We start from the raw sequence: 16,653 nt of genomic DNA, 5'->3' as shown, positions 1-16,653 counted from the left end.
GGTCGCCGGCCGGCCAAATTTCCGGCCGGCGACCTTCAAATATTAAATTTTTATTTTATTTTTTCTCTCCTTTCTCTCTCTCTAGAAATTTTTTTATTCCTCCCCTTCGCCGGATAGTTGGTAGAGAGAGAGAGTGTGGTGGATAAAGAGAAGAGAGAGGACGAAGAAGAGAGAAATAGAGAAAGAATAAGAAGAAGAGAGAGAAAGGAGGAGAAGAGAAAGAATTTTTTTTTATGTTAAAGGTGACCGGCCAGAATTTTTATTCTGGTCGGCGATCATTCGCCGGAGAAGAAAGGTGAGGTGGAGAGGAGGTGGTGTGATGGAGGAGAGATAAGGTGAAGTGGAGGAGAAAGAAATAGGTGATGTGGCTTTTGTGGTTTTTTCTTTTTTCTTTCAGAAATATTATCATTTTGGCCCCCGAGTTTTTGATAAGAAATTTGGTTCTTTGAGGAAAAAACGAACTGTCGGACACAATTGAGGGCCAAAACGGTGAGTTGGTCACAACATGGGGGCCAAAACAGAATTAACCCTTATTATTTATTTAGATTTCGTAGCCTAATTAGTTTAGAGCAATCTTATGACATATATGGATCATTAATTTGAAAGTTTCTTTTGGTAATTTACTTATAACTAATTTCGGTAGAGATTCTTACTGATGCTCGCCAGTTTTTGTGATTAATGATGGTATTTGTTTTTTTTTATTATTTAACACATAATTAAATGTGCCCCCACAAAGAGAACTTTCTGGGTGGGTCCGCCACTTAGGCGGTTATCGTGCTTATCACATTTTCATGATGTACCAATGCCTTGTAACGACTAACATAGATTGTAGTCGATTTCTAAAAAAATCCGAAAAAAAACCAGCATAGTGTGTAGACCTTTTATGTTTAAGGGGGGCAACTGTGACCAAATCCATACCCGAACCTACGTGGAGGGCCTAGATTTAACCCATTTTTCAAATTCAAAGTAGGAAGAATCTGGACGGTCCACGTCAATATCTGATGCATCCTACATTTTTTAGCATACTTTTTTCATGGTATTGTTGTACGAAAAAATCTCACATTGGTGGGAGACGGAGTGTACTACCCTCTTAGAAAATAATATTTCCTTTTTAGGAAATTCGAAATGGAAACTCTCTTGCAAGTTAAGTATATCTAACTACCCAAGAAAATGAAAAGCTTGATAATGGTTATTCAGTGGTATAGGACATATATACCATTTGACTTAAATTAATGGGCATTTTGGGAATCAGGAGGGCCATCAAAGGTGCTAACTTGCTTTCTTTTCTTAAGCCTTTAGCTTTATCTTGGTTAGTGGTGAGTGAGTCGTTTTAGGAGAGACTCATTTCCACAACAACATCATCATGAAGGGTTCAAATGAAACCTCATTAATGTTGTTCTTCAATTCACCAACCTCCTTCCACTTTCTCCTCCTCTTCTTCAACTTGTCTTCCATTCTTCTTTCTAATTTCTTCCACTTAACCTGGAACAAGCTTCTTTCACTAAGGTTATTACTCTCTTTCTTTATCTATTTGTTTTTAGTTTTACATCTTTTCTTTTTTTCTCTCTCTCATTATGCATTTTTTTTCTTTTGCAGTAACTGTGAAGATATTGTGGAAAATTATGGACATAGTACTTTTCTTGATGATGAAGATGATCATGGGTTCTTCACTTTTCAATGCACTGAGAAACAAGATAATCATTTGGTAGCTGATATCATTCATGGTGGTGAATCCCTTGTATTCTTACCTAGTCATGATCCCAACCCCATATCTGATCAAGTTGTATTTGATCGCGATGAAGAACCTCTCCAATGCTTCCAAGATACAACATACAAAGAAGAAGAAGATGAAGGAGAAGAGTGCGAAGATGAAGATGCAGAAGAAGAAGAGTTCGAAGACGAAGATGAAGATGAACTCGAAGATGAAGAAGAACAAGAACAAGAAGATGAAGACGGAGAAGAAGAAGAAAAACATGATGATGACAATGTTGATGGTGTAAGCAAGGGAGGGAAGTCTTTACTTCATGACAAGAACAGAAGTGAAGTCGTTTTTATCGACGAACATTCACCCGAATATTTTTCGCAAGCTTCCCAATATGAACAAAGTGAAGGTGAAGAACATGTAATGATTTTGGAAGAGCATATTGATTCATGGAATACAAAAACGGCAGGCGATTCAAGCGATAATGGGTTTGCTACACCAATTCAAATAGATCTCAATAACAGTGGACCAGTTCAAAATGATGACACTACCTCTGAAGGTAAGTATCAAGACCTTATAGTTGCTTTTTGATTTATGTTATTTGACCTAACTTTAGTTGTTTTGTTAATTAAAGCAGAAGAATTCAATTATAAGGAATACAACCATAAAGATGATACTGAGAAAACTAAATTATCTCAAGATGGAAACTATTTTGTTTTAGAGACTAAGGAACTGGAAACCAAAAAAGTTCAATTACAACAAAATGTTGTCCGAGAAGTCTTCGGAGAGTCATGTACCGAAGGATCGACATCTAAGAGTTCTTCGGAATGGAGAAATTCAATAAGTTATAGAGATTCTGGGACAGAAGATCCATTCTCTTCGTCATCTCGGAGGAGTTGCCCGACATGGGAGTCTTACGCAGTTTTTCGAAAATATGATGAAGAAATGTTGTTTTTCGACCGAATTACTGCGCAAAAACTAAGTGAGACAGGTAATTAAAATACTTGCTTATTGAAAACCTATTTTGTTCATTATCATTGCCATTGTCTTACTAACATAAAATCACCCAATTTCAGAATCTCTTAGAGCTATAGAAATGTGTCCCAAGTCAATATCACAGAGAATTATGCACAAGTTAACAACAAAAAGCAAGTGTCACGAGTCGGGTCGACGTAACCCGTATCAAGAACTTGAAACTGCTTATGTTGCTCAAATTTGTTTAACATGGGAAGCTCTTAATTGGAACTACAAGAATTTCCAGAGAGTTAGAGCAACACATAAGGAAGAAGATCCTGGGATGCCTGGTCAGGTAGCTCAACAGTTTCAGCAGTTTCAAGTTTTATTACAACGTTTCATCGAGAATGAACCATACGAGCATGGTCGTCGACCTGAAGTCTATGCTCGAATGAGAAAGTCAGCACCAAATTTACTTCAAGTTCCAGAGTTTCGAGGTACAATTTCTTTTTATTATGTCGTACTTGGTTGCATGTTGATGGTCTGTCATGAAAATTTATTATGACTCGAACGAATCAGCTTTAGATACGTCAGATTCACATGAGTCAGTTACCATAGCTGCTTCCTTTCTGATATATATATATATATATTGGTTATGATTGATGAAGATTTAGAAGATGGCCAGAAGAAGGAAGGTCTGAGCATTACAGTTTCATCCAGAAAGTTCGAACGAGCAATTGAAGATGCTATCCGAACCTTCATGAATTTCTTGAAGGCAGATAAAAATACGCCTTGTGATGCTTTTAAAGCTTTTTTTAAGAGGAACCAGAGGAAAACGGTTGATCCGACTTATCTCCACTTGATGAAAAAATCAAATAAAAGAGTAAGTAATTAATACTTTATAATAAGGTTTCCTATTTAACTTCCCGATTCCCTATTTTCTTGCACTATGCTGACACCTGATTCGTGGGGCTTATAGAGAGTCCATCACGACTTAATAAATCAAAATCACTTAATAAGTGCAAAAATCAAAGACCCTTTTTAGTCTACGCTAAATTTTGTTCTCACTTCAACTTAAATATATTATTTGCAGAAGAAGATGAAGATCAAAGACTTGTGCCGAGCACGAAAATGCCTAATTAGGAGAAGACTAAAGGAGGATGATGCAATGGAAATAATGATGAGTCTGATAGATCTAAAAGTTGTGTCTAGGGTATTGAGAATGAATGAAATCAGTGAAGAACAATTGCATTGGTGTGAAGAAAAGATGAACAAAGTCAGAGTTTGGGAAGGTAAACTACATAGAGATTCTGCACCAATCTTTTTCCCTACACACTAACACTGGGTGTTGCTTTAATGACCATGAATGTGCAGTAGGACTGTATCAGGGAGTTGAGTCATGAATATACTAGATACCCTAACTTTTTTGTAAGTATTAGTATACAATAACATGGTAGAAGGAAACCCCACAAATCAAAGTGAACTTCATGTGGGTGACAATGGGTATCAAATGTTGATTTGGAATCTAAGAAAGAAAAGGAAGTAAATTTCCTTAATTATACAAGAGATCTAGTGAGAAATTAAAAGTGAAAGAGCAAAGACAAAGGAAGGAACATGAGGATAGGTAGCTTTAACTTTTCTTTTTCTTTATTTTATAATTTATGTATCTTTTTATTTTTAAATGATGTTTATCTAAACTAGGGTTTTGAATCAAAGATAGGTAGGTAGGTAAGGCAAAGCTACCACGTAATTGGGTGGAATAAAAAGTAAGGCACATGATACACACTCAAAAGAAGAACTAAGAAGAGTCTTACGTGGATTACTCGTTTTAAAAGAGAAAAGAGAAGATTGATCTAGAAAGCAATAACCCATCTTTTTATGAACTAGATAGATAAATAATTTTTTTTGTTGAGCTATTAGGATATAATAAAAGTAATAAAGAGACTAATCAATGTTGTTTGGTTTTGGCTTATTATGAGATTTATCGGATGTTGAACACTAAAGCACTTTTTCATGTAAAATCATTTCAGTGTAAAGAAAATATGTCAATGGCAGCTGCCCTAATGGCACACGTGAAGGTGTGTCATTGACCTCTTCCTCCTAAAGTTATGGTGTCCATAATTCCATTGATACACTACTTAAACTTTTTTTTTTTTTTTATCTGAAATTTTGTATTTTGGATCCAAATAGGACCTCACATTTATCCATCCCAAAATAAATTTCAAAATATCAATTAGGTGGAATTGATGATATTTTCTCACCTCTATCCCACATCGACCATAAAATCGTAGATCTCGTTAGAAAACATCTCTATCCCACACCAAAGAATCGAACCCACACTATTATATTTGGTTACTAAGCATCTCTATAGCCTATTCCTTATTTGCGTTGTACAATCTTATGTACAAAGTAAATTTAAAATTGTTTAAAACGAGAAGTATGTTAATATTTTCAACATATGTTGAGAAACAATTTTTAATAGGGAGCAACTCAAAAGAAAAATCCCAAGTTGTACATTTTGCTTTTTCGAAGATGAATCAAAGAAAGGTGGATGTGAAGTAAACTAATTGAAAAAACAAATAAGAAGATGTAAAATGGAGTAAGATTCAACCCAAGCTTCTTATGCTTTCATGCCAATTATGAAACAAACAAAAGAAGCAATGAAAAACCTACACATTTTCCAGGTAGTTGTTTCAAAACAAATACAAGTAGTTATTTCGAGTATTGTCCCGCAACCTAGAAGAAACAGAATTCCAACTTTGATTCCTCTATGCTAGAGTCAAGACACACGAGCACCGATCCAGAGACTGCATAGTTAGCTAGAACATGAGTTAGAAGACGATTTCTCCTTCCCTCTTTCATTTGAGCAATAGTAGAAAAACTCCAAGTTTCAAAAAGGAGAAGGATTGTAGGTTGTCTGTACTTTATTCTCTCTTTTTTTATCGGCACCCGGAACACTCCTTGAATTTTTTTCTTCTTTTTCTTCTTCCATTTTCATTTTGATTTTCTTTTTCAAGATCTTCATCGAAACCCCTAGATCTCTTCGTGTTATTTTGATGGGTATCATCTACAATTCGTTAATTGAAGAAAGTGACTAAAGATGGGCTTCAAAAAAATCTCCATTTCTTATTAGACATCGGTTTTAAAAATCCTAGTTTTTTTGTAATGATTTTATCTTTTAATCTAGTGTTTGAATTTCTTTTGAAGTGGGTAAATACTTGAAAAGTGCTTATCATCGATTTTAGGTTGACTTCGATTGATCTGTAAGTAGGAATCGGTTCCCTCAAATCTAAAAAATTATAGTGGTATGGGATTCAAACCAGTCTGAGACCTTCGAACTGGTTCGTGTCCCAGAGTATGCTTCCTTTTTCAGACCCTCCAATCAGAGTATGCTTCCTTTTTCGAACTGGTTCGTGTCCCATAGATGTCAGAGGTCTAATTGTATTGACTAGAGTCAATCATTTTATGAGGCGCCATTAGCAATTTCAAGGGGCCCCTACTTCCAAAAACTCAATTAGGATGTAGGTTCATGTATAGTGAATAAGTGGGTGATTTTGGCAGGGAGATCTTTTACCGGGTAATTGACTCAGGGAGTCATGGTAACTGATGATAGATTGGTGTTTCACTCTTGACACCCCCTCTATACTGTTCCTCACTCAGTTGTCTCAACAGATACTGAAACACGGGGAAACCCTATCAATGGAGGCGCGTCTGAATTAGGGCAAAAGGGAACGATTTCCATTTCAAACTGGGCAAAGCTGTTCCGGAAAATGGAGAAATCAGACCCTCAGTGACTAAAACTTTCAATTGCACCCCTCCAATGGCAATAATGATTGATGCTAATTGAATGATGGAGGCAATGCTTTTTCTGATTACGAGGTGGAAAAGAAGCATTGTGACAAATGTTAGTTGGAGCGGTTGTGGGAGGTCGAGGTCGACTACCATATCCGGTAGTACACAGTGCCCATATTCAAAGCTTGGCAACAACGAGGAGAACTCAAGGTCTCAAGCTCAAATCGTTTGTTCATTCTCAGATATTGAGATTATTTATTGATCAAGAGATTTCAGAATTGGATTCCATTACAATATGGGTCAATTTCCGTAACGTACCTCTAATTTGTTGGAACAAAAAAAGGGATATCATTTATTGCTAGTTACCTTGGCACCAGGACATTAGCAATGATAAAACACACGGAGACGAAATCAAGCCAGAGTTTTCGTGGAGGTTAGTAAGGATCAGGAACTAGTTACGACCATTCCAATTCGAGTATACAAACAAAATGGGTTAACATTAAGTCTTGTACACAGAGACGAAATCAAGAATGAATCACGCATTGTTTGGCCTTTTTCATCAAGCTTAAATTCAGAGATGTTTCCCAAGATGGTCTTGATCTTAGACAGATCGACTTCATCCACTTGCACAACATAAGTGGTGATGCTCCAGCATTAATCCACTCAGTAAGTGACTCATACACTGCACCACTCGCTTGGATGTGTAATGTAACTTAAAGTACTAATACATCATCACGTATTGCGAAAAAAACGGGGCCCTAGCTCGAGGGGGGGAGGTAAGAGAGGCAGAAAACTGAGATAGAATATCTACCAACCAAAATTAAATGGATAAACAGAGAAAAAGAAATTGAAATATATGCTGCAAATTATGGATAGCTGTTTTATATATTCTGATTTGTTTACCCAACCAATCATAAGGAAAATGAATACATCACCAAGAGAAATAGAAGATCCAACCTAAAGATCAAGAAGAATATAGGAAAGAGACAATGGCATCACTTGTAAATATAACATCTTTAATCTCCATTCACAAACCTCATCCTTTTGCAGCTTTCTCCCCAAAACCACAGTTTCTCTCTCTCATACACACCACTACCAGTAATAAACTTTCTGAGAGATTTTCAGTAGTAAAGCCCAAAGCCAGTATAGATGAAAAAACATCCCTGTCTACTACTAAAAATGGTGAGGATGGGTTTCTTCAAGAAGAAACAGAACAATCTGATGACAAAAGTTCTGAAGTAAGTATTTTTCTTTTGGTGATTCATAATCATACCCATTTTTCGCTTTTGTTTATAATCCTTTGTGATTGTACAGGGAGGAGGAGAAGTAGATGAGAGTTTGAAGGTGTTAAAAGAAGCAGCTAAGACTAGGAAGGTAAAGAAAGAAAAGGTACTTGCTGCTCTCTCTGTTATCAAGAAAACAAAGCATTTGGATACTTCAGGTTTTCTTGAAACCCTGGGCGGCACCGAATCACCTGGCAGAACCTGGATGCTTATCTTCACTTCTCAAGTAACTTGAAGTTTACTTATTTCTTAGAATTTTAGGTTTTTGTGGTTATAGTGGCCAGTTAAAACTTAAAACTGACTTGGTGAATTGTTTTTTTGTTAATCAGGATAAGTTAAAGCGTGGTAGCTACTTCCCTATAACTGCTGTTCAACGATTTGATGCAGCTGTAAGTTCTCTTCTTCGTCTTCTTCTCCCCTACTCGCTCTATTAGATCAAACTATCAAAATTGCCAACCCTTTAAACCAATTTCGCACTTGTTAAATTTCAGATATGATCAATAATATTTTTTGTGTTTACTTTAGCTCCATATAGAAAGTTTGCACAAAATAAGGTTTACTCTAAGTTCACACATAGTACGTAAGATTCGTATAGGAATCTCAAGGCCTCAAGCTAGAAAGATATTGGCATGTTTCCTTTGATTAGGTATTTCAACTCAATTTGTTGTTTATCTAATGAAAAGGTTTGGTTGCAAATTTTATATTAATCCCATATCTGCCCTGCTAAGCCTCTCTAGATTTTGGGTTCACTCGAATTTGGTTACAATGTGGAGTAATGCTAGAGAACAAGAAAAACTAGGCAAATTTTGGGCAGAAATCTAATGTGGCTTGTTGTGATTCGCTGTTAGTTGATCATAATCATCAAAAGCACGAATCACGACAGTCCACATAGGAATTCTGCCTAGAGTTTGTCTAGTTTTTCTTGTTCCCTAGCATTAGAGATGGTGGGGAGTTCAAAGTTTTGGTTAGGCGAGTTTGTGGATTTGGTGAGGAGAGTGATTGTGAGAGAGATGATGTGATAGGTTTGTGTTGGTGAAGATGAAGATCAAGATGGAGATCTTTATCTTGATCTTTCTTCCCTTTTTAAAGAAAGTAGAAGGTTGTATAACTAAGGGGGTTGCCATTGGTAACTTCTTTTTTGTGGATGCAGTGCTTTTAGTGTTGGTCGTGTTTTGTGATTTCTACTGTGCCTATATAAATTCCCATATAACACCAAGATGCTCTCTGGTCATTGCCAATAGGTTTTCAGCTGATATCCTCTAACTTAACATGATACCAGAACTAAGCACACACATGATAGGCCAAACCGCCAAAGTACCATGCATACTCCATTCCAAATTCCAACTCAAGATGCTTCTTGTATAGAAAGACAATGATGGTATTAAGTAAGCCGTCAAAGAACTCCTCTAATTTTGAAAATAACACGACTTACTGGGATGAAGTTTTTTTTTTTGAAATGTGAGCATACTTTAAGGGGTATGCCAGAGGGGGTGGAAACCGACTTGGTAAGTACTCCAACCAAAGGGTGGAAAGTAATTGGAATAAAGTTATCTTACTTTACTAACATAAACTGGATTTTAAAGTTTACCACCAATACTGGACAAAACATAGTGAGAAATTTGATGATGAATCGGTGTATATAGGTTGAAATTATGATTCTTTGATTCAGGGGAGAAGGATAGAGAACGGAGTGTATCTGCGGCAGTTAGGGTGGTTGACATTTGAAGGAAGGTTTTCATGGAAGAAGAAGATGCTTGCATTTGTATTTGAGTTAATGAAAGTAAAAGTAGGACCATTTGGTCCTTTCAAAATAAGCCTAATTGGGAGCCAAAAAGACGAGGAAATGAGGGAACCGAGCACCAAAGATCCTTTCTTCATCTGGTTTTATGTTGATGAAGAAATCGCTGTTGCCCAAGGACGAGGTGGTGGAACTGCTTTCTGGTGCCGCTGCAGCCGTGTTACAGCATAATACTTTTTCTTATTCCGTCTCTATTTTCCCTTTCTCTATACTTTTCAAACACACATAGAAACAATTTCTTATAGACATATCTCCTCTTTTATGTATTTTGTGTACAAAGGAAGAAGAATTCATGAATGTCAAGGATCTTTAGTTGTGAAACAAAAGTAGAGCAAACATCAAATAATAGTAGGAAAATGAAACATCTATTATTGGTTCTTGTTCGCAATCGATTAATGTAAACTGCGCCTTGTCTAAGAATTTGGGAGTGTGACGTGAAGTTTTATCGAGACCTGCAACACAATATGAAAGCCATAAAGAAATATTTAGTCCGAAGTAATGAACAAAAAATTCCCTTGAATTAAAAAACAAAAAGAGGCACGACCGGCCCATACACGGATGTATTATGTATTTTACTAGGGTATAATCCGTGCGCAAGGCACGTAAGAATTTTGTTGAACATTTTACGTAGTTGCATATTTTACGGTAAATGTTTTTCGCATCTGAGATTTTTTATGTTATTCTTGTCTTACTCTAATGAGGTGTAAAAAATTATTAAAACTATAACTAAACATAAAAGAAAAATCATATATAAACAAACAAAATAGATCCTTCAACAAAAAAACAAACAAAATAGAGAATGTTAATTCACATTTAAATATAAAAAAAACCTTGATACCAAATAAAAAACAAAAGGGGTGGATTGATGTATCATGTAAACAAGAAAATTAAATATTGGATATATATGTTTTGCAATTACAGTTGCACATGTAAACTTATGTCACTGTGTGAAATCTTGGAAAAGTGTCGACAAAGACCAAAGGGAATTTTTGTTACTCAAATTATTAAATCACCTCGTTCCATGAAAATTGAAATGTTCAGTTGAAGTTTATGTGACAACACTAAATAGAGCAACTAATAAAAGTAAAACTAATGTGATACAAAACTTTAACATTGATCATACATTTATCTTCGAATGGAAGATATCTGATTCTTTTGCATCCGATTGACTTAATGGAAGTTAACTCTAAAGATGAAAATTTTCTTGTAATTGACACATGCCATGTTTTGCATATTTGGACCTTCACTAACACACCCCATAAACCCATAATCTCTCTTTCCCCGAGCTTAGGTTGTGTACTAATAAATTTATAAGGATGCAAGAACTAAAACGTTGTCTATCATGGAGATGAAAATCACCAAGAGATGAATCCAATTGATCACTCCCCGTTAAAAATTCGACTATTCGATGTATACCTAAAATAAGTTATTTACCTCTACCTTTAGATGTTATATTGAACCAGCAAAAATATCACTGAAAAATCTGGAGCTCCATATGTGTAAGGATCGATGTGCAAATATGAGCTCAAAGTTTCAACGTCAGCCAACTTATAAAAGTGAGACTTCTTGTCCTCCAGGCATGTACTCGTAGTAGTGAAGGAGATAGTAATTAAGAAATCTATGAATAATGTCTAGTTTTTAAATTTATGTTGTAAAGATAAAGAGAACAAAGAATTAATCGAATCCGACAAAGTTATCATTTCTAATAAGGGATTCGTAGCTTCGAAAGGAAATATCTTCTACCATATAAGAATTTATTTGATAGGTGATTGGTAAATAGACCAAAATTTCATAATTTTTGTTGTTTATGTAGAGTTCATGGGATAAATACACCGTGATTAAAAAAGATCATAAGTGCCACCTAAACGGATGCTAGGGAGTTTGGCATGCCAAAAGAGGATGTAGTTTGCATAGCATGTTTTGAGAAATTAACGTCTTGGAATCAATCAAGATTTTTTCTCCTATCAAAATTTGGGAGGTAACGCTTGACAACCTCTTATTGAAATTTAAGAACAAACTCGACTTCAAACACTTGAAAATCATTAACTTGGAATTCAGACTCTCTAAAATTACTGAACGGTTCAAAATGGGATGAGATGTTTCAGTTGTGGTCAATATTAGACAATTACATCCGACAAAATATAGTGTAATTATCCATTAAGTTGGTAACGGGTGAGGAAAGAAAGAGTTTTTCCCGAGAGAAAGAGTTGAGTCGCCCGACCTAGAGCAAAAGTAAAAAACCAATGTGCAGTAATGGAAGCCCCATATAACTACTGTTAGCGCCTAATCTAAAGGCAAAATTCAAAGACATTAATATGCAATTGGGGCGCCAAAAGCAATTACGTGAGGCGCCTTTAGAACTTCCCGAAAAGTATGACTAAAGAATATATTGTTGCTTTGGGTTGATCCTTATTTAATTAATGAGGAAGGATTGATTGAGGATTATTTCTATGATCTATCGGGGATGATTGAATTTGGATCATTGATGTTGAAAATGACTTTATTATAATAATGAAAAGTTTCTAGATAATATGCATATTTAAATAAGGATGTTTGTACCAGTCAGTATTTTTCCTTCTGTTTTATTATATAGATTGTCATTGGTCAGTATAAGCTCGTACTATTGTAGACAGAGGGGGAGAGATTGTTGTATTCATTTGAATAACGAGTAGAGAGAAATTAATAGAAGGATGGATTTCTCCCTTGCTTTTTTATGGGAAGAGAGATTATCTATCTGAAATTTACAAAGTACAAAATACATGACTACATGAGCCACAATTACAAATGTCGAAGGAAACAGAAATGCTAAATTATGTTGGTAATTGCTCAACAAAGCTATTTACTCAACAATATTTTCTTTTTTGTCAAATAGGATGTAAAACATGTCTTTTATTGAAAGTATCTTAATATTCACTTTATAATTAAAAAATATATTTTCTAATAATAGTGAGAATTTTTCTAAAACAAAATATCTCTTTTATTGAAAAGTCTTTTTATGATAAAAAAAATTCTCTTTTCTATACACAAACGAGAGTTAATTTTTTTTATCTCTTATTTAGGAAAAAAAATTGTTTTCGTCTCTCTAAAGGTTTACATTTCTGTTTCTGTGTGCTTTTCTGTAAGTGTGATTTTAACAATTTAAGATATATTTTTGTCTGTTAGTATTATCGAGCAAAAATAAAATTTTGTACAACAGAATCCAAGAGAAATAATCCATTTCTTTGGTATTGTGTTTCCAACCGATTAAGTAAAGATGCGATAAGATGTGCAAACTCAGTTGAATGCGTGTTCATTCCGAAAACCAAATGTCACGTGATCAAAACTCTGTGGGGTGGAAATTCATCATTCCGTGTTCGAGTGTATGTAGGAAAGCCTCATAGCGATTATAAACATATTATATCATAAAAATGTGTCCAAGCCAATTGATGTACGATGTATGATTGATGCAAGAGATTTTCAGGATATATTACAATTTGGTGTTTCAGTTTCTCTCTCAAGAACAATTTGATTTTTTTTGTCATTTATACACAAATTTGTTATGATCTTTTCTTGACCAAACTTTAATATTTTTGTATCTGGTTTAATCTATGGTTGATTATTATTATTATTATTATTATTATTATTATTTATCTATATTTGATGTTTTTGATGTATATAAATATATAATATTTTGGAAATCATATTTGTTTTCTAATCAGTTGTTTGTTGGAGATAAACTGTTCTTCGTTCGATACAAATTACTAGGTTTCAGACAAATATATTACCTTGAAAAAATGAAAAGGGAACAAAAAAAAGAGTAATAAATAAGTAGGAGTTTGTTCAACACAAACAACAGGTTATTCAAGACAAACTCTAGTTTGGTAGACAAACGAATGTTTTTATCGACCACACAAGTAGAAATCAAACAGGTAGTTGTGACAAAATAAAAAAAATGCTTCGCAAATAACGAATTTCTCCAGAAACTTAAAATTTGTCGAGAACAAACTAAAATTTGTTCAGAAATTGCAAAAAAATATTTTTCACGTTGATTTGGCTGAAATTATAGTAAGAACGAATCCGACCCCAAGTTTCATTTTTGTGTAAAATTGTACTTTTACTAAATAAATTTCCTTTTTCAAATATTATTTTAGATTGGATGCGATTTCCTATTTCTCAAATTTAAGATTTTTAAGTTATCCTCCCTTACTTAAAACCTCTTTGTAATTATAGTGGCAGTAACTTTTTTGTCTAACATTATGATGCCTTTTTAGTTGGTCGACTTTCATTATTTTGGCACAGACACACATCATTTATTTTTGTTGAAAGGCACAGATACTCATCAGAAGAGCATCTCCAATTTGGGGCGCTTGGGACTGGAAGTTTGAATTTCAAATCCCAGATCCCAAGTCCAACCTCAGCTGATCCTTAATTAAGGGCCGATTGAACGCCCTAACTGACCATTGGTCATGTTGGGGCTTCTAATCCAACGACCATATTTGGTTGTTGGATCCATCCAATGGTCCAAATTTGTTTATTTTGTTAAACAAATATTATTACAAAAAAAAAAATTTAAGATGATTATGACTCATTAATAATCAATAGTTAAAATGCATTAATAATCAAACGTTTACATCGATAATCAAACGTTTACATTGATAATCAAACTATCCAAAATACATTTTTAGTAATCCAACGACCAAAATCTATTCATTGTCATCGTTAGATCTCGTACTCCAAAGTGTTCAACAAGATCTGCCTTCAACCGAGTATAGCTTTCCTGGCTTCTAACTCGACCAATACGTTCAAGCAATTCGTCCGATAAAGATTCTCCGCGATGTATCAGACTCATTTCATATGCCTCGACATTGGTTGTAGCATTTGGTCCTTCGTCTTCAATAATCATGTTATGCATTATATACACGCCTTCATGATATCACTCATTGTCTTTAATCCCACCAACGTGACGGTCCCTGAATAATTCTCCATCGTGCTTGCAGTGCACCAAAAGCTCGTTCAACATTTTTTCGAACCGACTCTTGTCTTTTGGCAAAGTATGCTTCTTTCAGGCCACATGGATTAGAAATAGTAGTTTTGATTAAGGTACTCCATGGAGGGTATATCCCACCAGCAAGATAATATCCCATATCATATTGTGTGCCATTAATTACGTAATTAACCGGGGGACTCTCATCCATTAACAGTTTATAAAAAATCGGTGAACGCTCAAGAACATTAATGTCATTGCATGATCCAGGCATCCCACAAAATGCATGCCATATATGGAGGTCTGACGATGCAACTGCTTCTAGGATGATAGTTGGGGCTTTGACACAACCAGTGTAGGTTCTGTGGCATGCCACAGGGCATTTGCTCCCAACGGCATTGAGAATATGCAAAAGTAAATCACAATTCATCCTGTAGCGTGTGCGAAACATTGTATCATCATACGTTCGAGTTTCATTAAAATAGTCTCTCATAATAGTTTCATGACCGAGTTGTCTATTACGATATATCGTTTGGTGACCCATAACCGAACCAACATGTCGAGAACGTTTTCGTGTAGCATTCTTTTCCATTTCTTCTAACTTTCCGAGATCATCATCATTTCTTTCTGCAACCCATTCATCTTCTTCAAACATCATGTTCAATAACATAAATTTGTTTTTCATTGTAGAGAAAGATTGAGGGTATAGAAAAGATAATATAGAGGATGAAGTACACCAAGTTTGTAGAGAAAGAAGGCTATAGAGTTTGATGTGAGTTTGTCGAGAAAGAGAATTGTATTTATCGAGAAAGAGAAGTTGTATAGAAATTTATTATGGTTGTTGGATGGGTAAAGAGAAAATTCAAAATTCAAATTTAAAAGCCGCAAGAGGGGCTGAGATTGGAGCCAATTTTTTTGGTTGAGCTGGTAAAAAAGTGAATTTTATGGCCCAACATAGGCTGAGGCTGGACTTGTTCTAATCTGGGGTAGGGGTGGGAAAACGGTCCAGGAACCCGGGATTCGGCCCGATCCGCCCGGACCGTTTGGACCCGCTGCCCGTGTGCTACCCGAGCCGGGCTTACCCGGCCCGATGGCTCGGGCTTATAGGGCCGGGACTCGGACAGGGACTCAAATCCGAGTCCCGGCCCGATAAACCCGCCCGATATCCGAGTCCGATGCCCGCCCGATAGAGAGCCCATTAATTTACCCTGGATCCGCGTGAAATGGATCCAACGGCTGACCCTTCATCCCTTATAAAAGTCCTCAAAAATCAGAAACCCTAAGTCTAAATTAAATCTCACGCCTCTCTCTCTTTGCCTCCTTCTTTCTCTCTCTGCCTCCTTCCCTCTAACTCAAACAACAACAATGGATGGTTAGTAATGTTAGAACTTAGTAAAGTTATTAATTTGGTTGTTTGTTATGCTTCTGCTCTGCATGTTATTATTGATTTCAGATTTCTTGAAGATTTTTGTTGTATTAGGGAAGAAATTTTGTTTTTGGGTTTGTGATTTGGGAGATTTTAAGAGAGAGGGAGAGGGATGTCCTTTACTTTGCAAGGTAATAAGGGGGTTTTGAGTTATCATCATCATCAGAGATTTCAATAATTTCTTCTTCAAAAACAAGATTTACATATGAAAACATATAAAATGGCTTGATTTTGTGATTCATTGATCTTGTTATGGCTTGTCATGGCTTGATATTTTGATATTTTTTGTTAGGTTACTGTTATTGTTCTTCTTTATTTTATTTTTCTTTTATTTGTCATGGTAAAAAGTTTTAAACTCTGTTAAACAAATTTACAGATGAAAACATATAAAATGAAACTATCATTTTAGTTTTTTTTTTTTTTGAATAAAGCTTTCATACTAGATAAATCATCCAAAGTTACAATCTTGAAAAACAAGAAAAAGGATAACCAAAGATGAAACAAGTTAACTGAAAGGACTAGAAAACTAATTGAGTTCTAGTCAAGGATTAAAGGCAGACTTCGCCAGATTATGAGCCTCCATATTCGAGATTCGTGGACAGTATTGTAAGGTAACATCCACGGCTGATATTCGGCCACGAAGCGTCTCCACTTCTCTAGAAATACGCCACGGAGGGGAGCAATCTGGATCACTTAGCATCTCAACCATTGCTTTACTATCTCCTTCGACTATAA

The 16,653-nt window shown here is 35.4% G+C and overlaps 3 protein-coding genes across 5 annotated transcripts; 2 read left to right on the top strand and 1 right to left on the bottom strand.

The window, feature by feature from the left end:
• The first annotated feature begins 1,033 nt into the window (after window positions 1-1,033).
• On the top strand, window positions 1,034-4,659 carry LOC147566672 (DNA ligase (DUF1666)). Of its 2 annotated transcripts, none has more exons than XM_086653183.1 (6): window positions 1,034-1,506; window positions 1,597-2,261; window positions 2,340-2,693; window positions 2,779-3,153; window positions 3,325-3,539; window positions 3,750-4,659. In XM_086653183.1, exons 1-6 carry the CDS (start codon window positions 1,364-1,366, stop codon window positions 3,993-3,995), a joined length of 1,998 nt encoding a protein of 665 aa, XP_086509309.1. In that variant the 5' UTR covers window positions 1,034-1,363; the 3' UTR covers window positions 3,996-4,659. The 2 variants fall into 2 exon arrangements, with proteins under 2 accessions (XP_086509309.1, XP_086509310.1); XM_086653184.1 differs by having other exon boundaries at window positions 1,114-1,506; window positions 2,337-2,693.
• A 720-nt stretch (window positions 4,660-5,379) lies between these two features.
• Window positions 5,380-9,855, top strand: LOC147566671 (microbial collagenase). Of its 2 annotated transcripts, XM_086653180.1 has the most exons (5): window positions 6,268-6,881; window positions 6,967-7,686; window positions 7,763-7,957; window positions 8,061-8,120; window positions 9,401-9,855. In XM_086653180.1, the coding sequence occupies exons 2-5, from the start codon at window positions 7,438-7,440 to the stop codon at window positions 9,698-9,700; spliced, it is 804 nt and encodes a 267-aa protein (XP_086509306.1). In that variant the 5' UTR covers window positions 6,268-6,881; window positions 6,967-7,437; the 3' UTR covers window positions 9,701-9,855. The 2 variants fall into 2 exon arrangements, with proteins under 2 accessions (XP_086509305.1, XP_086509306.1); XM_086653179.1 differs by having other exon boundaries at window positions 5,380-7,686.
• Window positions 9,856-14,454: 4,599 nt separating this feature from the next.
• Window positions 14,455-15,150, bottom strand: LOC147566670 (uncharacterized). Its single transcript, XM_086655210.1, has one exon. It carries the CDS (start codon window positions 15,148-15,150, stop codon window positions 14,455-14,457), a length of 696 nt encoding a protein of 231 aa, XP_086511336.1.
• Window positions 15,151-16,653: the final 1,503 nt, after the last annotated feature.

This window comes from Eschscholzia californica, unplaced genomic scaffold (assembly GCF_041429995.1).
Source record: "Eschscholzia californica isolate CP2 unplaced genomic scaffold, dmEscCali1.0.p SCAF_1, whole genome shotgun sequence".
NCBI lineage: Eukaryota > Viridiplantae > Streptophyta > Magnoliopsida > Ranunculales > Papaveraceae > Eschscholzia > Eschscholzia californica.
This window is presented reverse-complemented; position numbering and strand designations above follow the sequence as displayed.